The 24,171-nt window shown below is 40.8% G+C and overlaps 1 protein-coding gene across 1 annotated transcript in view; it reads left to right on the top strand.

Moving 5' to 3' along the window:
* LOC102456945 (macrophage mannose receptor 1) overlaps window positions 1-24,171 on the top strand; it is a 49,953-nt gene that overhangs the window by 11,625 nt on the left and 14,157 nt on the right. The window contains exons 6-23 of the mRNA XM_075922477.2: window positions 885-1,031; window positions 2,037-2,219; window positions 2,690-2,847; window positions 3,255-3,368; window positions 3,993-4,108; window positions 5,307-5,455; window positions 8,504-8,706; window positions 9,059-9,186; window positions 10,774-10,861; window positions 12,662-12,806; window positions 12,977-13,015; window positions 13,127-13,290; window positions 15,986-16,053; window positions 16,787-16,887; window positions 17,717-17,850; window positions 17,989-18,103; window positions 21,715-21,911; window positions 23,862-23,964. Of these exons, the coding sequence (XP_075778592.2) occupies window positions 885-1,031; window positions 2,037-2,219; window positions 2,690-2,847; window positions 3,255-3,368; window positions 3,993-4,108; window positions 5,307-5,455; window positions 8,504-8,706; window positions 9,059-9,186; window positions 10,774-10,861; window positions 12,662-12,806; window positions 12,977-13,015; window positions 13,127-13,290; window positions 15,986-16,053; window positions 16,787-16,887; window positions 17,717-17,850; window positions 17,989-18,103; window positions 21,715-21,911; window positions 23,862-23,964 (2,352 nt within the window). The remainder of the gene's footprint in view (window positions 1-884; window positions 1,032-2,036; window positions 2,220-2,689; window positions 2,848-3,254; window positions 3,369-3,992; window positions 4,109-5,306; window positions 5,456-8,503; window positions 8,707-9,058; window positions 9,187-10,773; window positions 10,862-12,661; window positions 12,807-12,976; window positions 13,016-13,126; window positions 13,291-15,985; window positions 16,054-16,786; window positions 16,888-17,716; window positions 17,851-17,988; window positions 18,104-21,714; window positions 21,912-23,861; window positions 23,965-24,171) is intronic.

Below are 24,171 nucleotides of genomic sequence, written 5' to 3' on the forward strand. Positions count from 1 at the left end.
GGAGGGGGTAAGTCCTGGATGGTGCTGGGGGCTGCAGGCAGCGGGCACGGGACCTAGTGTGGGAGGGGTGGCTGAAACAAAAGCAATTCCTTCAGCCTTCCTTCATAGGTCATGTTCTCTAGACCTTTAATCATTCTCCTTGCTCTTCTCTGGACCCTCTCCAATTTCTGCACATCTTTCTTGAAATGCGGTGCCCAGAACTGGACACAATACTCCAACTGAGGCCTAACTAGGGCATAGTAGAGCTGGAGAATGACTTGCTCACAACACACCTGTTAATGCATCCCAGAATCATGTTTGCTTTTTTTGCAACAGCATCACACTGTTGACTCATATTCATCTTGTGGTCCACTATAACCCCTAGATCCCTTTCTGCCATATTCCTTCCTAGACAGTCACTTCTCATTCTGTATGTGTGAAACTGATTGTTCCTTCCTAAGTGGAGCACTTTACATTTGTCTTTATTAAACTTCATCCTGTTTACCTCAGACCATTTCTCTAATTTGTCCAGATCATTTTGAATTATGACCCTATCCTCCAGAGCAGTTGCAACCCCTCCCAGCTTGGTATCATCTGCAAACTTAATAAGCTTACTTTCTATGCCAATATCTAAATCATTGATGAAGATATTGAACAGAGCTGGACCCAAAACAGACCCCTGCGGAAATCCACTAGTTATACCTTTCCAGCAGGATTGTGAACCTTAAAACCTTCTGGATGAAAGGGTATTCCATGCAAAGTGGTAGCTCTTATAGTGTCCAAGTTATTAGCAAACAAACTTACGAACGTTCTACTTTATATATTAGATTGTTCCGTTACCTAATGGCATGAGAATTTGCACTGCCAATAAGGAAATTTACTGGTTTTGAATTCATTTATTGAAGGAAGCCCTTCTCTGGAGTCTGAGAAAATCTGTGCAGTACTAAATCCTAGAAGAGATGCTAAATGGGAAAACCGTGAATGTGATCAGAAAGTTGGCTATATTTGTAAAAAGGAAAACTCCACTTTGAATTCTTCCATTCTTCCTTCAGGTTGGTCAGTCAATAAAAATTAGCATTAAAGCTTTTTCTTTAAATCATATGGATTTAGTCTGCAAAGATGTACAATAGAAAAGCATTTTTATTTATATGAAATTGCAAACTCGTTTCATCCAAGAATAATCCTTTTTAAAACACACACAAAATCACTGTTCCATTTTATTTCCATTTTCCAGTGACACAGAACTAACCATTTCCCCCATTTCCCTGTTTTAGATGCTCTAAGAAGAATACTGTTATTTCATTTATCTAAAGTAGGATGACTAAACTTTGACTACTATTCTAGAACTCAAAGCATGCCTAAGTTTTTGGGTTTTTTTAAATTTATAAAACCATAGGTGACCATAAAAACCATGGACATCCAGATGTAATTTAACTTCTCTAAAAAGTACAGTGGATTGTACTTCCCCACATAAAGCCAATAGGAATTCAAGATGTTTAAGCAGCAGGGTGATCGCTGGAAGTCCTGTAAAGACTGCAGTATGTGTTCAGAGCACCTCCTGATAAAGTCACATGGAATGCATCCTACAGTATTAGATCCAGATTAGATTAGAAAGACAGACTTCTTTTCTCTGTCAAACTATTTAATGTGATGATGTGGAAAGTAAACATAATCAGAGAGGCAATTATTACTGTTTCAATAATATGCAAAGCACAAGAATGCATTCTGTGAAAATATTACATCTGGAATTATAAATGTTCATTTTGTCCAAATGTGGAACTTTACAATGTTGATATGTTCAAACTGTGAAGTCCATTTTGCACTGATCCCATTTTTTTCTCTTGTTTGAATGGGTTTATATTTTCTACACTGACGTCTGAGTATCATAGCAAATAGATCTAATAGCCTCATATATTTATATGCAGAATGATAAAAATACTTCCAGTATCTTGACTCTGCTTTTCTTTTTAATTAATTATATAATTAATTTCAAATGTTAATCAAACTTACTCTGTGCTCTAATTTGAATTGTTCTGAAATATTTTTATTTATTTTAGAGCTCTCTGCTTCTAGTAAATGCCCAGAAGGTTGGTTACCATACACAGATTACTGTTATGTGATCCATAGGGATCCCAAAGTGTGGAAAGAAGCCTTGACTTCCTGTAGAAAGGAGGGTGGTGATCTGGCCAGTATCCACAACATTGAAGAGCACAGCTTTATAGCTTCTCAACTTGGGTACAGTGAGTATTGCTATAGGGCAGTAATTTGTACACATGGATAATTTAAAAATTAGAAATAGCTTTTTAATGGCTTATATTTAATTTATATGGATATGTATAGGTAAGCACACACATACATATGCATAAACTATCCTGGATGATTTATACTAACTTACCATCACTGTTAACTTATAACATACCTTTTGAAGGAAAACACAGCACTAGTTACTGTAACACTGGGTAACTGTGTGGTTATAAAAGGAGCAGCAAATACCACTGCTATGTAGACTAATTTGCTTACCAGGTGGCATTTCCTATCTCTTCTTGAATGAAGGAAGAACAATGAAATAGACATCAAAATGAACATCATTGCCAATGTATCTGTAATGGCTTCATAATGCAATGTAACAATTTCAGCTCATCTTCATAGCATCCTGCTCCTGCAGACTATTACAACGTAGATAAAAATGTAGCTGAATTTATGTTCTCAGAGCCAACTGATGAGCTGTGGATTGGTTTAAATGACCTCGGGATTCAAATGTATTTTGAATGGAGTGATAAGATGCCTGTGACATACACCAAGTGGCTCCAGGGAGAACCAACCTATGCAAACAGCAGACAAGAAGATTGTGTTGTTATGAAAGGACAGGTAAAATAGTGCAATTATATTGATGAAATAACATCCTATATTTTCTGGTTTTTAAAGTTTTCAGTTAGATATTGAAAAACTGGATAACTTGTTTTAGGATAATACCATATGATAATATCTCTAGTTGCTCAATAAAGTTTATGGTTTAAATTTTAGATCAGTATTCAGATATGATGATTTACATCTCTAGCATATCCAGAAATCCTTGTAACTCTGCACCCAACTCTTCAGGTCAACTCAACTACTGCTGTAGTTTCTTTGTAATTCATGCTCCAAAATCCTGGGGAAATAATAAGCACATTTCTTTTTACTTTTAAAGGAATTCTTTTTTTATAAAAAACATAAGCAGTTCTCTGAAGAATTTTAGTTCCTTTTAACTGATAATCTTTTCTCCAAACTGCCTTCAGGATGGATACTGGGCAGACAATGTTTGTGATAAGAAATGTGGATACCTTTGCAAAAAAAATCTATTGCAAGACACTCCTAGAACAGCGGAGCACATTGATCCTGGCTGCCAGAAAGTAAGGACAAAATAAATTCTGTTTAGATCCTTGAAGTAATTTGGTATTTTTTACTTCCAAGTTGCTAGTTTGTTTGCTAATGATTTTCAAAATGAAAAAAATGTGGTCCTTCATTGAAATGAAATATTATTTGAATTCTCCCCTTCCTCCCCCCTGTATGTACTTATATATAGTGCTATGTTTTCTCTCAGTACAATGTCTGAATGAGACAGAAACTGGTATTGTAGTTTGGGGCATATATGATTCATGTTGGTGTAGATATATTTCAACTTGGGCTGTAGATTAATTACAGTTAATTCACACAATTAACTCAGAAATTAACCATGATTAAAAATAATCTCAATGGCAGTTTTAATCACACTGTTAAACAATAGAAATTTATTACGTATTTTGGATGTTTTTCTACATTTTCAAATATATTGATTTAAATCATAATACAGAATGCAAAGTGTACAGTGCTCACTTTATTTTTTTATTTCAAATCATTATTTGGATTATAGATTTAGTATGAATTACTTTTGTAACTTTATTATTGGGTGTCTAATATATCATTTTATAAGGGTAGAGTTATACAATATTGCAGTCTGTTACTGATTCCTGGTCATTCCTGATTGATGTTGACAGGGCTGGAAAAGGCATGGTTTTTACTGTTACTTGATTGGACATGCATTTGTAACATTTTCAGAGGCAAAGAAAACCTGTGAAAGGAGCAAAGGCTATCTAACAACTGTTAAAGACAGGTATGAAAAAAAAATAAATTTAATCTTAAAACTTTTCAAAATATTTAAGAACTTTTCTAAAAGCTTGTAGTGTTAAAATAGATAAATCAATATTTTAAAATAGTTTGAATTAAAACAAAAAATATTCTATATTGTGAAAAATTACTCAGAAAATACTTCTTTTCAAACTAAATATTATATTTTGACATGTTCTCTTTTGACAGTTCTCTAGGCAGATAGAAAGTAAAACTATGCATATGTGAAACAAAAGTCAGAACTATATTTGGCAGAAAAAAAGTTTGTTTTAGAAATATCACATTTCTGTTCTACCAGCAATCACCCCATGCCATGGCTTTGTCTACTTTATAAGTGCTAGTGTAACCTACACACCTAGTATGGTTACTGAACAATTCAAGTGGTACCTAGACCGCAGCAACAGTTAAGACCAAGATACCTCTACAGCATGGGTTGGGAGCCAGCTGGCTTTTAGTTCAGAGGGTAGAGGCTCTTAAACTCTGCTTCAGAGGTCCCAGATTCAAATCCACCTGGTGGTGGTTACATTAGCAGAATATAACAAGTGGTATAGCATAATTACTCCTACTACAAGCTATGTAGCTCAGAGAGGCATTTCCATGTAAAAACAAATGTTATTGAAACTAAATTTTGTAAGTGTATTACAATAGTTTGGGGTGCTAGGAAAAAGGGCAATAATAGGAGGATTTTTCAGATCAAAAACAAAAATCCAAATTCAAGTCTCTATAGCAAATCGAAGCCTAGGAGAGTGTCTGCTTTTAGAGTGGTGTCAGCAGGAAATGATGGTATGAGAATGAAGACAAGGTGGGGGGAAATAAGCAGAAAGAGGACAGACAGAAAAAAGAATGAGCCCTTTAAGCAAATGAAGGACCTGCCGCAGGGAGACTGGTGATCCTATGCATGAAAGAGAGGGCTCAAAGGGCATAGTTTGAAAGGGTCTAGGTGAAAACCTGGAGCTGGGGATTGGGAGAACGGAGAAAAGAAAAGAGGGCTATACAATGGCTGCAGGGTATTGCAGACTGGAACACAGTTAATGCAGATAAAGAGAGAGTATGGTGCCTCACAGCAGAGAGGAAATATAACTATGCAGCACTTGATCAGCTTTTGAAATTCTAGTATTTTGAGGACATAACAAATTATGAGAAAATCAGGTTTGATCTCAGTTGGCCACTTCCTCTCTTGACAGGTATGAGCAAGCCTATCTGACTAGTCTGATTGGGCTGAGGCCTGAAAAATATTTCTGGATCGGTCTTTCAGATGTAGAGAAACAAGGGACTTTCAAGTGGAGCGACGGTGAAGCAGTTCTCTACACTCACTGGAGTCCAGCAATGCCAGGTATGCTTTGTCATAGGCACTTTGTGTGGTGTTGTCTATATGGTACAGTAATACACTCACAGGTTTGTAAATCCTAATGCACACTGCAACTTCCTGAGCAGTCCGTCTTGGCCAGTGTGCCCACTGTAATGGCCTCCTCTTGTTCTCCCCCTACAGGGCACTTACAGACTCCCCAGAATCTTTCTTACAAGTCTTACCTCCCATTTCCAAGCGCTGGTTTAATGCCCACAAACAGTTCAGGCCATTAGGTCTTATCACTGCAGACTGAAAAGTCACACTTATCTCTGGATCTTGCACCATCCACACAGAGATCTTGTTCTGCCAATACTTGCTGTTCACTGAGTCACTTCTCATAGCTGTCTCTCCCTGGAGTTCAGCCTTGTGGATCTGGCTTCTCTTGCCAGGCAGTCAATCTAACTGGCTGGAAGAGAAGAGAGCCTGTTCCATCCTACATTCCTGGGCTCCTTATTACTGAGCCCTTAAACGGACAGTATCCTATATTTCTCCCTACGAGGAACTCCTTATTGCCTGGGCTGCTTCCTCCCTTCCACTACCAGAACATTTCCTGAGACTATGTTCATTCCAAGTCCCTGGAACAGGGTCTTTTAGATCCCCTATACTCTTAAAGGACCAATACACCCTGTTACACACAGCAATACGAGGCACTCTAAGGCTGTGTCCAGACTCAGGGGTTTTTTTCGGGAAAAGTAGCCTTTTTCCGAAAAAACTTCACCTGCGTCTAGACTGCAGCCGCGTTCTTTCTAAATTAAATTGAAAGAACGCGGCTTTTCTTTCGACGGCGGTAAACCTCATTTCACGAGGAAGAACGCCTTCTTTCGAAAGTGCTTCTTTCGAAAGAAGGCGTTCTTGAATGTAAATAGGGCTTCTTCGAAAGAGAGCATCCAGACTCACTGGGTGCTTTCTTTCGAAAAAGCGGCTTGCTCTTTCGAAAGTTCCGCGTGCAGTCTAGATGCTCTCTATCGAAAGAGGCTCTTTCGAAAGTATCTTTTGAAAGAGGCTTGCAGTCTAGACATAGCCTAAGGGTACGTCTAGACTGCAAAGCTTCTTTTGAAAAAAGCTTTTTTGGAAGAGATCTTCTGAAAAATCTTCTTTAGAAAGTGAACATCCATACTTCAAAAGCACAAAAAAGTGATCTGCTTTTTCGAAAGACAGCATCCACACTCATTGTACGCTCCCTCGCATGTAAGTTGTAATTACTATAGGCGGAATGGCCACCAGTGCACCTGTGCCTTTTCCTTTTTCCTCTTTTTTCGAAAAAGCTCCCTCTTCTGCATCCACACGTACATTTTTCTGACAGAGTTCTTTCAGAACAGTCGTTCTTCCTCGTAGAATGAGGTTTACCAATGTTGGAAAAAGCCCTGCATTCTTTAGATTTTCTTTCGAAAGAATGCAATTGCAGCATGGATGCAGGTGAAGTTTTTTTTGAAAAACAACCATTTTTCTGAAAAAAACCTTTAGTCTAGATACACCCTAAGTGGCTCTTGTAGACCTTACTGGCATGTGCTGAATGGTTCTTAGCATGCGTCGGTGCAGTCCTGTTTCAAAGTTATCATGTTAATGTGTGCTAGCGAACTTTTAGTGCACGCCAGCCAGCAGGATCTACATGGTCTGGGTGAATCCATGTTTACAAGGCTGCCAGTGAAATTTCAGTCTTTAGCAGAGGTGATGAATAGAGTGGTTAACAATTCTCAAATCCATCTTCAGTGAGGGACTCATCAAGACTGAATATTGTAAATAAGGTCAAAGGTATTTGTAGCTCGTCTTTCACACACTTTATAAGTATAAAAAACCACATTGTATAGAAAATGAAAGGAGGGTGGATTGAATAGGGGGAAAAAGCACTGCAGAAAACTGCCTGAAAGAATGTTGGCTAGTTTGCAGGCAAGGGTTTTGTTTGTTTGCTGCCCTCAGGTGGTTTCTGTATCTGCTTTCCTTGTTCCTATCTGTTCATCCATTTTGTTCAGCTTACCTCTTACTTTATTACTGGATTAGATACCTTGCATTAAGAGTTTTTAAAATAATACATCAAATATGATAAACAGAACCATAGCAAAGTTTGACAAAACTGGCCACTTTATGGAGGTGCTCTACGGAATATCGTTCCAGATGGCTTTCAGATTCTGAGACCACAAACTGCCAAATAATGAATGTGAATGTCTCATAAGTATATGGGTATGTGAGCATTTCAGATGGTATTTGTAGGATCTTAATCATTCCAGCTACTTGCATTGTCACAGAAAAGATAAAGGCAGAGTGTCCTTTAGATACCAAAGGTTGCTCGTGCATTTGAGATTTAAAATTTTTGGAGAAGGAGTTAAGATACAGGACAGCTCCGATATCACCCTTTCAGTTTACTCACTTTGTAAAGTCTTAGAGGGATAGCCATGCTAGTCTGAATCTTCAAAAACACTTAGGAGTCCTGTGGCAACTTAAAGATGAACAGATTTATTATAAGCGTCTGTAGGTAAAAACCACTTTGTCAGATCCTTGCATCAGATGAAGTGTTTTTTACCCATAAAAGCTTATTCTCAAATAAATCTGTTAGTCTGGAAAGTGTCCCAGCATGGGTGGCAGGTAATGTAGGCATAGTAAGGCATTGCCTTTCTAAAACTGCAGCAGCCCAGCTTCCTAAAGGCTAGAAAGTGCAGGGCCCGCAGTGCAGTAGCATGGCTCCCTGGTGGCCGGGGAGGGCTGGGCCCACGGCACAGAAGCTCTGGCCTTCAGCTGGGTTTGATGGAGTTGTTGAAAGAGTGTGGTCTTGGGGGAAGGGATGTGGCTTCAGGTGGAAGGGGGGGGGGGTTGACTTGCTTTCTCCAACTGGGCCTTCAGCCGTCGACTATGTGGCCCAGGACTCCTAGATGTTTTCACTTTGAAAAACTCCTTATTTGAGCAGCCAGATAACCATGACCCAACTCTAGTACAGATTTCATTCTCATAAAACATAAAATGAGTTACAAAAGTTACAGTGGGAACAAAGAGGAAAAAACTGTACATTTTAATTTTATTTATATATTATAAATATATAAGGGAGAAAGCCAGGATGTGTGGCAATGACAACCGGAAGTGAAGCTGGATTATGGCATGTTCAGGAGTGTGAAGAAAAGGCAAAATTTCTCTGCAAACAACCAGTTGACGGAACAACCCTACAGCATCCTATTCCAGAAAAAATGTCTGATTCTAAATGCCCTACAGGTTGGCATTCAAACAATAACATCAGTTCATGTTTCAAAGTAAGTATTAAATGTCCATAGGAATAGTGCATTGCATATAATAATACATGCAGACAGATACAAAGAAAGTTTAAACTTGAGAGATACCCAGACTATTGTGCAAATGTAACAAGCTAGTGTATAGACAATTTATGGGTCTTGAGTCAACTGTCAATTATCAATGAAATTGCAGATTATAATCTGAAGAGGGATTTCTGTATTCCATGTTAAATATGTTTACTTTTATGTAAGATTAGCTATTTGATTTCTCATATTGTCTTAAATTGTCATAGAGGAAAATAGATAAAATGGGAGGTTTTTTATAATGAAAAGAGCATAAGGCACAGTGTTTAATTGTAAAATATATCATTAGCTTTTTGTAAGAGAAGGAAACAAAAAGAAATCATGGCTTGAAGCTCGAGATTTTTGTAGAGCAATAGGAGGCAATCTGGCTGCCATCACTAGTGAAGAAGAAGAAGAAGTGATACAGCGTTCAATAATGTAAGTATAGGCATTGAAATTCATCTTTCAGTGTAACAATATTGACATATAACATGTTGTATAGAAATCTAAAAATTCTCTTGGATCCTTCCTGAGATAGTCAGTTGAAAATCTATGAATATGTATAATCAGGTGTATTAGAAAAAGTGTTGAGTCAATACAAAAACTTTACAAGTTAAATAGAATTTTCATGTACTAATTTCTAAGTGTGGTTTGAGAGTTTCTAAAATTGGTTTATATTGTACAAAAAACTTAAGAATAATGGGGAAAAAAGAATGGATGTTTCCATTTAGAACTAATTTCCACTTACATTTCATCAAAATATTGGACAGAAAGAGATCACAAGAGATCATCCATTTTCCCTTACTGAGACCAGACCAAAGTATCTATCTAGAGGCCTAGACTAGGGGTCCAGACTGTTATGCCCTTTTTAAGCATTTGATTTGTCTTGTATGCCACAAGTTTCACTTCACTTTAAAACAACTTGCTTATAAAATTGGACCTAAAAATAAAAATGTGTGTCAGCAAACTATTACTGAAAAATTACTTACTTTCTCATTTGTATTATTTAATTATAAAATAAATCAATATAAATAAAGGAATATAAATATTATACTTACATTTCAGTATATAGCTAACAGACCTGTATAAACAAGTGAGTGTCTAAATAAAATTTTCATTTGCACTGATATTACTATGGCTTTTTATGTCGATTTCTGTTAAGTTAGGCAAATATCTAGAGGAATTGATGTATTCCCTGGAAGACCTCTGTGGACCCCCAGGGATAGGTGTACCAATCCCCTCAGTTAGCCTGTTCTTAAAAACCTCCAGTAACTGTGATTTCACAACTGTTTTGCCCATCTATACGAGTACTTAACAAACATATTTAGAATGTTTTCCCTTACATCTAACCTAAATGTCCTTTGCTTCAGATTAAGCCAATTATTTCTTGTCCTAACTTTAGTGGATATAGAGAATAATTTGATTCCCAAGCTCCTTATAAAGGCACTTAAGATATTTGCAGACTGTTACCAGCTTCTCCCTCAGTCTTATTTTCTCAAGGATAAACATGTCCATATTTTAATCTTTCCTAACACTGAGGTATCCTAAACCATTAATCATTTTATCATCTGCGTGGACACTTTTCCTAAAAGAAGGCAACAATGAAACACCAAAAAAAAAAAAAAACAAGTTAGCAACTTTTAAATGATCATTTGTCACACACAATACTTTGCATTGCTCTGATGATTATGAAAGTTAGACACATAACTGCAACTGTCTGGTTTTGAAAATCTCCACTGAAGTTAGTTGCCAACAATTAATTCAGTGAAGACCTCTCCTATACAGAGGTCAACACTTCACTGCCATGTACTTCTGCAGAATATTTATCTTCTTTGATCCTTTCACAATTAATTTAAATTATTAGGTTTAAAGTTCTGAATAGTCCTTTAAGCCTCCAGCAGACAAAAGAGAGATTTGTATAGAGAGCTTTCAAATGTACTTCTCTGTGGTAAGTACTAGAACTGACTGTGTATAATGATGCCCTGTTACATTTACATACTGTTCCATTTCCATCATACATTTTAGGGACAAAGGACTGTCTTTTCGTCCTTTCTGGATTGGTTTAATTTGCCTGGATCCTGATGAGGGCTTTCGCTGGAGCAATGACTCTCCAGTGAGTGATTTAGTTTTTAACTGTATAGCTGTCTTTCTCATATCAACATCCTTGGAGTGACTGGGGCCAGTTCAGTAATGGACCTGTATTGCAGATGACTAGAATCTTCTAGTAGGTCAAAAGCTCACTAGTGAAATGACTGGACAACAATCCCCTCAGAGAGTTCTGGATTCCCACAGGGCCCATCAGTCTTTGAGGTTTTGCCATCAAGATACATGTTCGTAGGGACTATTGAAAGGCACTGACTACTAGCTTGGACTTAATTATCTTATTGTGACAAAGATATAATACAGTCTCTCCCATATGTATTTTGTTACTGCATGAAACTATATAATATAATTCACTTAATTTTAACTCTATTTGGGTATGTCTACACTACAAAGTTAATTCGAACTAACAGTCGTTAGTTCGAATTAACTTTGATAGGCGTTACACAGGCAAACCGCTAGTTCGAACTTAATTCGAACTAGCGGAGCGCTTAATTCGAACTAGGTAAACCTCATTCCACGAGGACTAACGCCTAGTTCGAATTAACTAGTTCGAATTAAGGGCTGTGTAGCCACTTAATTCGAACTAGTGGGAGGCTAGCCCTCCCCAGCTTTCCCTGGTGGCCACTCTGGGCACCTCCAGGGAAACTTTTCTGCACCCCTCCCAGCCCCGGAGCCCTTAAAGGGGCACGGTCTGGCTACGGTGCTCGTGCCAGGTGCAAGCCTGCCAGCACCCAGCCAGCAGACCCTGCACCTGGCACGGCTCGAGCCGGCCACCCGCTGCCACCCAACCCTCCACCTCTTCCCGGGACCAGGCTGGCGGCTCCCAGGAGCCTGCCCGGGGCCGCAAGAGGCGGGTGCCCACCTTGTCTAGTGCAGACATTGTGGACCTCATCCACGACCTCCGCACTAGGCACAGGAAAGTGGCCATCTAGGGCAGGATAGCTGCCAGCCTGGCCATCCAGCAGCAGGTGTGCATGAAAATCAAGGTGGTCCAGTGAGACCCCCGACCCTGAGCCCTGAGCTTAGAACAGCCGTACTGGGTCAGACCAAAGGTCCATCTAGCCCAGTAGCCTGTCTGCCGACAGCGGCCAACACAAGTTACCCCGGAGGTGAGGGAGGAATGGGGTATGAGCCCCCGATGGGGAGGACTGGGGTGGCTCTGCGGGCTCCTCTCCTGCAGCCCCCCGATTGACACCCCCACGGATGGCAGCCTGTGGCAAGTGCAGCTGGGCTGATGGCCGAGTGCTGTGATGTGCCGAGTGTGGCCATTCAGGGCACTCCAAAACAGGACTGCTTTGCTGTCCCTCTTCAAGTTAGACAAGCGAGCAGGGAACCCCTGAGAACTGTGTGTCCGGGATGGAGTTCGGGACCCTTTAAGCACAGCCCTCGGCTAGCCTGAGACAGCATCTCCACGCTCTAAATCCTAATCTGATGCCCTGCCGGCACTGCTTCCGGCCATCCTTAACCTCAGTTCAGAGTCCACTCAATGTGGACATGCTAGTTCGAATTAGCAAAACGCTAATTCGAACTAGTTTTTAGATCTAGATGTGTTAGTTCGAATTAGCTTAGTTCAAATTAACTAAGTCGAATTAAGTTAGTTCGAATTAGTGCTGTAGTGTAGACATACCCTCAGATATCTCTTCTTACAAAGGCTAAATATGGTGCTCTTATAACATCTCCATCTGGTGTTGGCAGAAGAACAAGAGCTTGCTTGAAATTAAACCTGTGTGTTCTCTCCTTGCTTGCTGGTGCAGAGCATAATTTTTGTCCCTCTTTAAGAAAATTAACCAGAAGTATGTTTCTGTTATAGATGAGATACACAAATTGGTATAATGCTGAACCTAGTGATGAGCATGGAAATGAACACTGTGGAACAGTCAATGAAGAGTTTTCCATGAATTGGATTAACACCCACTGTGAACATTTTAATGATTGGATTTGTCAAATAGAGAAAGGTAGGTTAAGTTCCATTTATATCAGAATATTAAACAAAAAACAATGACCAGATAGCTGAACTAATTAATGGTTTATTTAAACTTGAAGCCTTGAGATATATTTTGCTGAATGAAAGGTATCATGGACACACATATAAATATAAGAAATAAATGTATCCTTTCCTTTACAGGTACACCATTGAAACCAGAACAAACAAGCTCTTCTGCCAGTAAGCTCTTGTCTATTTTCTCTTACCTGGAGAATAGTGATCTATAAGAAATGTTGCATAACTTAATGAACACCAGGAACAGAACATGTGCTTTCCTTATTTACCTTGCAGTGTATGAAGTGACTGAAGATGGGTGGATTGTATATGGGGACAAGCAGTATTTTTTCAGTGCCGAAAGTTTCCCTTTAGAAAAAGCTAGAGAGTTCTGCAAGAAGAATTTTGGAGACCTTGTTGTAATTGAGAGCAATAGTGAAAGAAAGTTTCTATGGAAATATGTAAGCAAACATTTTATTATTTAATTTAGCATATACACTCTGCTACATAATGCTTATGAAATACATAAGAATGTGCATTTTACTTCATTTCTTCACTGCATGATCTGTAATAGATTTGAAAATTAATAGGAAACAGACATATATAAAGCAACTTCATAAAAGAAAATTAAATGTTTAAAATAGTAGCCATGGGTATGTCTACACTACAAAGTTAGTTCGAACTAACAGATGTTAGTTCGAACTAACTTTCATAGGCGCTACACTAGCGCTCTGTTAGTTCGAACTAGGTAAACCTCATTCCACGAGGATTAAGCCTAGTTCGAACTTACTAGTTCGAATTAAGGGCTGTGTAGACCCTTAATTCGAACTAGTGGGAGGCTAGCCCTCTCCAGCTTTCCCTGGTGGCCACTCTGGGCACCACCAGGGAAACTTTTCTGCCCCCCTCCCTGCCCCGGAGCCCTTAAAGGGGCACGGTCTGGCTACGGTGCTCGTGCTAGGTGCAAGCCTGCCAGCACCCAGCCAGCAGACCCTGCACCTGGCACGGCTCGAGCCAGCCACCCGCTGCCACCCAGCCCTCCGCCTCTTCCCGGGACCAGGCTGGTGGCTCCAAGGGAGCCTGCCTGGGGCCACAAGAGGCGGGTGCCCGCCTGGTCTAGTGCGGACATTGTGGACCTCATCCACGAGCTCCGCACTAAGCACAGGAAAGTGGCCATCTAGGGCAGGAGAGCTGCCAGCCTGGCCACCCAGGAGCAGGTGTGCATGAAAATCAAGGGGGTCCACTGAGACCCCCGACCCTGAGCCCTGAGCTTACAATGGCCATCCTGGGTCAGACCAAAGGTCCATCTAGCCCAGTAGCCTGTCTGCCGACAGCGGCCAACCCTAGGGACTCTGGAGGGGATTTACCGAAGACAGTGACCAAGCAATTTGTCTCGTGCCATCCCTCTCCAGCCTTCCACAAACCTTGGGCAGGGACACCACTCCTACCCCCTGGCTAATACCACTCCATGGACCCAACCTCCATGACTTGATCTTACTTCCCTTTAAACTCTGTTCTAGTTCTAGCCTTCACAGCCTCCTGCAGCAAGGCGTTACACAGGTTGACTCTGTGCTTTGTGAAGAACAACTTTCTGTTACTAGTTTGAAGCCTGTTACCCATTCCTTTCCTTTGGTGTCCTCTAGTCCTTCTTTATGAGAACTAATGAAGAACTTTTCTGTATGCAACCTCTCCACCCAACTCATGCTTTTAGAGACCGCTATCCTGTCCCCCCTCCGTCTCCTCTTTTCTAAGCTGAGAAGTCCCAGTCTCTTTAGCCTCTCTTCATATACCCCTGATCATGTTAGTTGCCCTCCCCTCTCCCAGCCTCTCTCTTCCCCTCTCCCACCTCCTTTTCCCAGTCTCCCCCAGTTTTGTTCAATAAAGACAGATTCCATTTTTGAACACAATTGTCCTTTATTTTGTACATCAAGAAAAGGGGCTAGGGAAGGGTAAGTGGAAGGAGGTGAGGGAGGAATGGGGTACACGCCCCCGATGGGGAGGACTGGGCTGTTTCTGCGGGCTTCTGGGGGTGGAACCTCTCCTGCAGCCCCCCGATTGCCCCCTCTCCCCAGATGGCAGCCTGCGGCAAGTGCAGCCGGTCTGATGGCCGAGTGTTGTGATGTGCCCAGTGTGGGTAGTCCAGGCACTCCAAGCCAGGACTGCTTTGCAAGCGGGGCACCCCTGAGAACTGTCTGTCCGGGGTGGGGGTCGGGACCCTTTAAGCACAGCCCTCGGCTAGCCTGAGACAGCATCTCCACGCTCTAAGTCCTCCTCTGATGCCCTGCCGGCACTGCTTCCGGCCATCCTTAAGCCCGGTTCAGGGTCCACTTAATGTGGACATGCTAGTTCGAATTAGCAAAACGCTAATTCGAACTAGTTTTTTAGTCTAGATCCGTTAGTTCGAATTAACGTTGTAGTGTAGACATACCCTAACAGAGCATGGTGCTACTCCATTTATTAGGCTCAAAAGTCAACTATACCTAGTCTCAGTCATTATACTCTTCGGAATCCAGTGGGTGTTGTCCTTGAGTCAGATGTTGCACAGTTAGACCCTTGAAACTTTTAAACCACTGCAAATGTGGGAACTAACAGAGCTGCTAAAATCATAAAGTCTCTACCCCAATAAAAAATCACTGCATTGGGCTGGTGCTTTTGGTGTGGAGAAAGCAGAGAAGGGAGATTTTGAGGCCCCATTAATTAATGGATTGGTCTAAAATAAAACATTTAGGTTCTTTTTTACTCTTAATTTAATAAATTAGATTCTTCCTAAAATTAAGGAAGGAATGCTTAGCCTTGGTCTCAGTCTCTCCAAGAAAACAAGCTCCTTCCTGGGAAATACTACCCAGTGCTAGATACAGTACCCACCTTCTCTTAAAATTGAGAATATGTTTTTTCCAGGCTGGTTAGCATAAAATTCCTAGTGTTTTGATTACAGCAGTATGGCAGCCAGAACTAGCTGGAATGCATTTGGGAGAATGAGGCAAAAGTTTATATTCTTGCAGATGTGATCCATATTTCCAGAGTCTCAGTCTTGTCAGCTGTACACACTGTCCACTAGATTATTTCAATGCAAATAATATTAAAGAATCTACCTTTTAGATCAAAGAGCTTTGTAATATACATGGCAGTATTAAATTAAAATCAAATCTTTGTGTTCAGATTTTAAGAAACGGCAAAAAGGAGTCATATTTCATTGGTTTAATTCTGAGTGTTGATCAACAGTTTATGTAAGTAAGCAAGCAATATCTAATTTTATTCCACGGAGTATTTAACATCTCATATTTAGTGCATTGATTCATAAAAGGGCTCAGTATGGTGCACACTCACTGTCAATATATCCTCTTATATCCTGGCCACCTGTTGCACTGGTTTTAGTCTCCAGCAACCATGATTGCTTCTGTGTGCAATTAAGCTCCCTGGCTGAGATGCATTTAAGTTAGAACACTTTCAGGGTATGTCTATACTAGCCCCCTAGTTCAAACTAGGGAGGCTAATAAGGGCGACTGAAGCGCGGGATTTAAATATCTCAAGCTTCATTAGCATGTTCCCGGGCAGTCGCCATTTTGGAAATTGACTAGCCCAGAAGAACTGCCCACATCTACACGCGGCAGAGAAAGGCAATTCCAAAATAAACCCCTTACTTCGAATTTAATTATGGTTTAAACAAATTACATCTTAATGAAGGAGGTTTTTTAATTGGAACGTAAATGCTATGAATACAGAGATAATTGCCATGCAAAATAAAATGCATATAGAATTCCTGAGCTTAAGAGCTTAAGCTCAAGGCTTTAGTTATGTTTAATCCTAATGGACGTTGAGCCCAAAGTCACACATGCAAAGCAGTGAATGTACTTGTACACTTGCGGCATTCCTATCAAATTATTTCTGCAATAAAACAAATGGGTTTACATAGCGTCTTTTGTGAAAACGGTTTTGCCAGTAATTGTGTTGGTTTTTCAGTTGGATGGATGGAAGCCCAGTGCACTATGTAGCTTGGGCAAAGAATGAGCCAAACTATGCGAATGCTGAAGAAAATTGTGTGGCCATGCATACAAATTTTGGTGAGCTATATACAACTTTTTGACATGTGTGTGTATACATGTTTCTCTGGCTATATCTTTTCTCCATATGTTTTTTAATTGGACTCCCATATTGGAGAAAAATAATGTACTTATAAGAAAAGATCCTCAGTCTTGGAGATGATATCCCACCCAAGGCAAATACAATGTTGGGCAAAAGCGTAATCTAAAATGTGCTGAATGGAACTGGGCGAGCAGGGGAATCCAGTCCACTTTCAAAAATATTATTGCTCTGCAGATAACAAGGGTGAAATCCTGCTCCCACAGAAGCTGATGGAATTTATACCATTGACTTAATAGAAGCCAGGTTTTCACCCCCTTTTGATAACCAGAGTTAGTCTAGCCAAAGAATGGAAAACATAGGTAAGTGCATAATATGCATGTTGAGGTTTGTGTTAAATCCTGTTTTTATCTCAGACAAAGTCATACACAGCCTCTCTTTTAATTTGAGCTCTTGAAAATCGGGAAATGGTAGCTCCCAAAATTGAAACTGTCTCAGAATACTAGATGACAGTACAATAATTGCTTTCTGTACATCTTCCCCACATAACCTCTGATCTCACTTACACTGGAGTCCCGACACCTATATTGAGCACTACCCAAGAACTGGCAGACTCGCAAAGCCTTTTTGCAAGCTGAGCGGGTGGGATGTTGTTTATAAACTTTCCAAGGACAGAAACTTGTGACAGTTGGCTTGCCACATGGTCAGTGGCATTCCCAGAGGAAATAAAAAGATGGGGAGGTGATAGATTTTCACCAGAAATGTCAAGCTCATCCAATGGCTTATTTTCTATATTTAAACTGCTTTCAGGTTTATGGAATGATGTCAACTGTGGCCATTCAAATGCCTTTATCTGTGAAAGGCATGGTAATACTATAAACTCAACAGTTGCACCTGCTCCTCTCGGAGGGTGTCCTGAAACATGGCATTTATTTAAAAATAAGGTATGATACCAAACATATTGCATTGATTATAAGAACAAGGGAAATACAGAACTTGGACAATATGTATTATAGTATACACAGTTCAGTTAGTTTCTGTTTTCTTTACTTATTAAGTAAATATCTGACTTTCCCCTCCAGTGTTACAAAGTTTTTGGCTCTAGAAATGAAGATAGAGTAATGTGGATTCCTGCTCGTAGAACTTGTGTAAAGTTTGGTGGAAACCTGGCTAGCATACCTGATGAAAAAGTGCAAGGTACAGTAAATAGATCCATTTTTCAATAAAAAGATCCATTAGGGATTAGATGGGATAGCAATCAATTCCAGCAAAGAAAAGAATAGCAGAAAAGAGGTGTGTGCATTATATTATCTCTTCCTGTTATTCTCCTGGTGAAACTGTTAATGAACCTTCCTTCTAAGGCTGTGTCTACACTACAAAGAAAAGTCGGAAAAAGGCACGCAAATTGAGAAACGCAATTTGCATATAATTTTCTGCTTTTCTTCCAAAAGAGGCTTTTCTGACATTTGGCCCATCTATACACGGCCAAATGTCAGGAAAAAAAACCCTTTCAGAACATCCCTGCTTCCTCATAAAACAATGTTTACAGGGATGCCAAAAAAACACATCTGCTTTTCCAAAACTTTTTTTGGAAAAGCAGATGCATTCCTTGGACATGGCAAAGCCTTTCCAGGATTCCTCCAGTATCCCAGAACAGCACTGTAGTCTAGACATACTCTAAGAAATATATGTTTTGTTAATACCTAAAAGTCCTTCATTATACCTGCCAAGCTTACCCCATATTCTCATACCACACCAAATGGGATGTGGTTTAGTCTAGTGGTAGACTAGTAAAAAAAAGGCAGGTAAATTAACTGAAACTAAACTTAGACTATATTGCCACTGCCACTTATATTGATATATCGTATTTCATTCAGAGGTGTGAATAAGCAAACCCCTTCCCCACCTAGTAACATAAGTTACACCTACCTAAGCAAGGGTATGTCTATACTACAGCACTAATTCGAACTAACTTAATTCGAATTAGTTAATTCGAACTAAGCTAATTTGAACTAGTCCATCTAGACCTAAAAACTAGTTCGAATTAGCATTTTGCTAATTCGAACTAGCATGTCCACATTGAGTGGACCCTGAACCTAGGTTAAGGATGGCCAGAAGCAGTGCTGGCAGGGCATCAGATTAGGACTTAGAGCGTGGAGCTGCTGTCTTAGGCTAGCCGAGGGCTGTGCTTAAAGGCACCCGACCCCCACCCCGGACAGACAGTTCTCAGGGGTTCCCCGCTTGCAAGCAGTCCTGGCTTGGAGTGCCCTGAGTGCCCACACTTGGCACATCACTGCACTCGGCCATCAGCCCGGCTGCACTTGCCGCAGGCTGCCATCCGGGGGGTGTCTATCGGGGCGCTGCAGGAGAGCTTCCACCCCGAGGAGCCCACAGAGCCACCCCAGTCCTCCCCATTGGGGGCTCGTATCCCATTCCTCCCTCACCTCCTTCCACTTACCCCTCCCTAGCCCCGCTTCCTGATGTACAAAATAAAGGACACGTGTGTTCAAAAATAGAAACTCTCTTTATTGAACAAAACTCGGGGAAACTGGGAAAAGGAGGTGGGAGAGGGGAAGAGAGAGGGTGGGAGAGGGGAGGGCAACTAAAATGATCAGGGGTTTGGAACAGGTCCCATATGAAGAGAGGCTAAAGAGACTGGGACTTTTCAGCTTAGAAAAGAGGAGATTGAGGGGAGATATGATAGAGGTCTATAAAAGCATGAGTGGTGTGGAGAGGGTGCATAAAGAAAAGTTCTTCATTAGTTCCCATAATAGAAGGACTAGAGGACACCAAATGAAATGAATGGGTAGCAGGCTTCAACTAATAAAAGAAAGTTCTTCTTCACAAAGCAAATAGTCAACCTGTAGAACTCCTTGCTGCAGTAGGCTGTGAAGGCTAGAACTATAACAGAGTTTAAAGAGAAGTTAGATAAATTCATGGAGCCTGGGTCCATGGAGTGCTATTAGCCAGGGGGTAGAAATGGTGTCCCTGGCCTCTGTTTGTGGAAGGCTGGAGATGGATGGCACGAGACAAATGGCTTGGTCATTGTTTCGGTCCATCCCCTCCAGGGTCCCTAGTGTTGGCCACTGTCGGCAGACAGGCTACTGGGCTAGATGGACCTTTGGTCTGACCCAGTACAGACATTCTAAGCTCAGGGCTCAGGGTCGGGGATCTCACTGGACCACCCTGATTTTCTTGCAAACCTGCTCCTGGGTGGCCAGGCTGGCAGCTATCCTGCCCTAGATGGCCACGTTCCTGTGCCTAGTGTGGAGGTCATGGATGAGGCCCACAATGTCCGTACTAGACCAGGTGGGCGCCCGCCTCTTGCAGAGCCGGGCAGGCTCCCTTGGAGCCGCCAGCCTGGTCCCGGGAAGAGGCGGAGGGCTGGGTGGCAGCGGGTGGCTGGCTCGAGCCATGCCAGGTGCATGGTCTGCTGGCTGGGTGCTGGCAGGCTTGCACCTGGCAAGGGCACCGTAGCCAGCACGTGCCCCTTTAAGTGCTCCGGGGCCGGGAGGGGGCAGAAGAGTTTCCCTGGTGGTGCCCAGAGTGGCCACCAGGGAAAGCTGGAGAGGGCTAGCCTCCCACTAGTTCGAATTAAGTGGCTACACAGCCCTTAATTCGAACTACTTAATTCGAACTAGGCGTTAGTCCTCGTGGAATGAGGTTTACCTAGTTCGAATTAAGCGCTCAGCTAGTTCAAATTAATTTCGAACTAGCGGTTTGCCTGTATAGCGCCTATCAAAGTTAATTCGAACTAACGTCTGTTAGTTCGAATTAACTTTGTAGTGTAGACATACCCCAATAGTGTGAACAGCACTATATTGGCAGAAGAGCTTTTTCCTCTGACACAGTTGCTATTGCTCATTGAAGGTAGATTAACTGAGGCTACATCTAGACTACAGCAGAAAGTCATTTTAATCAATGCACCTCCAGGTATGTGTATAAAGAAGCAGGAGTCAATGTATCTTAAGTCAAGTTACTATGGGTTTTAAACCATGTGGGGAAGAGGTTGATGGGGAAGAAAAAACTTTCCTGTTAACTTTCATTAATCTTCTTTTCCATTGTGGAGTTAGAAGGTCTATCAGAGAACAATATGCTATCAATTTGGCAGGTCTTCACTAGACCCACTGGATTGACTGCCAGTGGATTGATATCAGAGCATTGATCTGGGCTGTAGTGTAGATGTAGCCTCAGTCAAAAGCAGCTACCCTGGAGACCTTACAGGAGCTCAGCTTCATCTAGTGTAGCCATAGTTTGAGAGAGACAAAGTGGGTAGGGTAATTACTTTTATTAAACCAATTTCTCCTGCTGAAAGAGACAAACTTTTGAGTTTCGCAAAGCTCCTCTGGTGATTTAGTAAAATATATTAACTCTACATACTGCTATTTTAGAAGGTGTTAATAGTTGCCATCAAGTGGATGTTTGATCTGTAGACAATTACAGATATGTTTAAAGTGGATGGCTGTGCTAAGCATCCTCCTTTCAGACTCAGTGAAAGGAACATTTACACCACCTTAATGGTGGAAACAATAAGAGCCTACTATCCAAGACACTGGGCAACAGGGTAAATCCTGGGACTGGAAAATGTAAAATGTTGCATTTACAAGATTATTTAAAAATAAATAGTTAAGCAGGTTTTGTTTGCTGGTTTTTTGTTGTGTTTTTTTTTTTTTTTTGTACCTGTGCCCTAATTCTGGACATACTAGCATCTTTCTTGATCAGTGGAAAGATATGTATGTGCAAGGTTTCCTTTCCTTCCTCCCTCATGCATCTTCCTTTCTTGTAAAAAAATGTTGGCTTTATTCCAGCTTTCCTCACTTACCACTTAAAAGATGCCCGTACTGATACCTGGATTGGATTGAATGATATAAATTCCGAGCTCCATTTTGTTTGGACCGATGGGAGTGGGGTTTATTACACAAACTGGATTACAGGTTCACCAATAGTTGGAGAAATCACCCTATACGATTCTTTGCGACCAGAGACTGGTCACAATCTGCTTCAGGTAAGCAATAATTAGAGATTTCCAATAACTTAATTAGAGAAAGCAATCAGACTTTAAATAACCTGCTCAATTTACTTCTTACATAGGCCTCTTTGTTTCCCCAGTGTTCATGTCTGTTGCATTTGGGAATAATGTTGTAATATTGCATGGTTCAGGGCTTCTGTTGATGTAAGTGGAGTGTTTAAATGGTGGCCTTCATCACTCCCCTATTTCTCAAGCAAGAACAAAGTGCAATTTTACAAGGATTTTCTATAGCATTATAGGAGAGACTGGCTGGCTTCGGTCACAAAGATATGAGAGAACTATTTGCTATTTGGATGGCAAAGATTTTTGAATGCATTACTGACATAAAAAGAGATAACTTCTATTTAGGAAAAGCTTGTGGGTAACCAAAAGAGAGGATGTGCACAAGGAGCTGGGAAGAAACCACATGTTCCACTTTACCCCCTAATTTTTTTTAAAGAAAATTTAGCTTGAAGATATTTCAAAAAGTCAATTGACCTTACAGGAGCTCAGCTTCATCTAGTGTAGCCATAGTTTGAGAGAGACAAGGTGGGTAGGGTAATAACTTTTATTAAACCAATTTCTCCTGCTGAAAGAGACAAACTTTTGAGTTTCACAAAGCTCCTCTGGTGATTTAGTAAAAGATATTAATTCTACATACTGCTATGTTCTTCTGAAGTAGCACTGGAAGAAATGAGAAACTGGTAATCAGGCTCATTGCTCTATGATGAGTTAGCACCTGGGAAAATCTTCATGCATCACTACCAACATTTGAAACAACAATTAGCATATGATAATTAACACAATTGTGCATACATTTGCACAACTATACATTGATTTGCATTATTGCTTATTTACCCACTTACTTCCATTCCTTACATTCAGTACTTACATTTCACACCCCCACAATTCCCCCTCTTTTCCCCAGTGTTGGGACACTAGTTTACCTCAGGTGGCTCCCAGTCACCATTGCCAGAAGTGCCTATCCTAGCTCAAGTGCTGCACTCTGGAAACAACCAGCATTTTTCGCTCACAGACAGAGGGACCAGGAGGCGCTGCACACTGTTCTCACCCAGAGGCACTGCCTACAAAGTTCCCATTGATAGTGGTTCCCATTGCCACTGACCAGACTTTTAACAGGGCATTGCTAAGGTCCCTTTATGACTGGGCATTGCAATTCAAAAGTGGATGGCTGGCAACCCTAGCGATGCAGGATCACGTTTCTCCCACCCTGTGATTTGCTGCTTGGCTTGTACTGAACATGCTCATGTGAACAGAGCATGCTCAATGACACTGCTGAAACCAGCTGCCTTCACATTGATATGGTCATCTATGCTGTTGATTTTTCACATTCCTGACTGACACCATTATGCCAATGTAAATTGTAGTGCAGATCTGGCGTACCATTAATTCCCCAAAGAAGATATTTCTGATCTCTGATCATCCTTTCTTTCTGCCACGTCTCTTCATCTTCCTTTCACACCTTACCAGTACTTTCCTTCACAATAAGATAGATTAACTGCTTATTTAAAACATTCCCTTGCCATCTTTGTCATTCCTTAAAATTAACTCTGAAATGTAATTGGTAACAAGTAAAGCTGATGGTGTGACAGAATGTTTATAGTCTTATTTTAGTACATTTGCTTTTTGTATTTAGTGCTCTTCCCAAGAATAATATGATCTCTCCAGTATATCCATAATAATAAACTTATGAAACTGATAAGCAGGCAGTGGGTAGATCTGCACTAACACAGCCTATAGGAATAGCAGCTTGTTGCAAAGGAATTCCTAGGCAAAAAGTGTTGTTGGACATACATTACACACCAAATACCAGCTGAATTTAAATGTAGAAGAATACAGAGACTGAAACTGGCCACAAAGAGGAAAAGGTTTTCTTCTTTGTTGCTGACATTTTTTTAATAATTCATATATGCTTTTTCCCTCTAGTTTGATTGTGTTGCTATGAAAACGCATCCTATTGATAAGATAGGGCAATGGAAGGATGAACCGTGTTATGAAGACAGAGGATTTATATGCCAGATGGACAGTGGTGAGATTGTTTCACTAGTTTTTGCATACTAAAACACTTAAACAATTGTGAAAAGAGTTTTTAATGGATTAAATGTGGTTTGTAAAGTACAGCAATCCTCTTATAAAGGAAATACATTTCTGTGCCTGAACAATGAACTTTATAAAACAGCAAACTTTATAAAAATAAATAAATAGGGTAACATATTCCACTCTTTCCTGTGGTACC

The sequence above is a fragment of the Pelodiscus sinensis genome, chromosome 2 (genome assembly GCF_052426305.1).
Source record: "Pelodiscus sinensis isolate ZL-2025 chromosome 2, ASM5242630v1, whole genome shotgun sequence".
Classification (NCBI taxonomy): Eukaryota; Metazoa; Chordata; order Testudines; family Trionychidae; genus Pelodiscus; species Pelodiscus sinensis.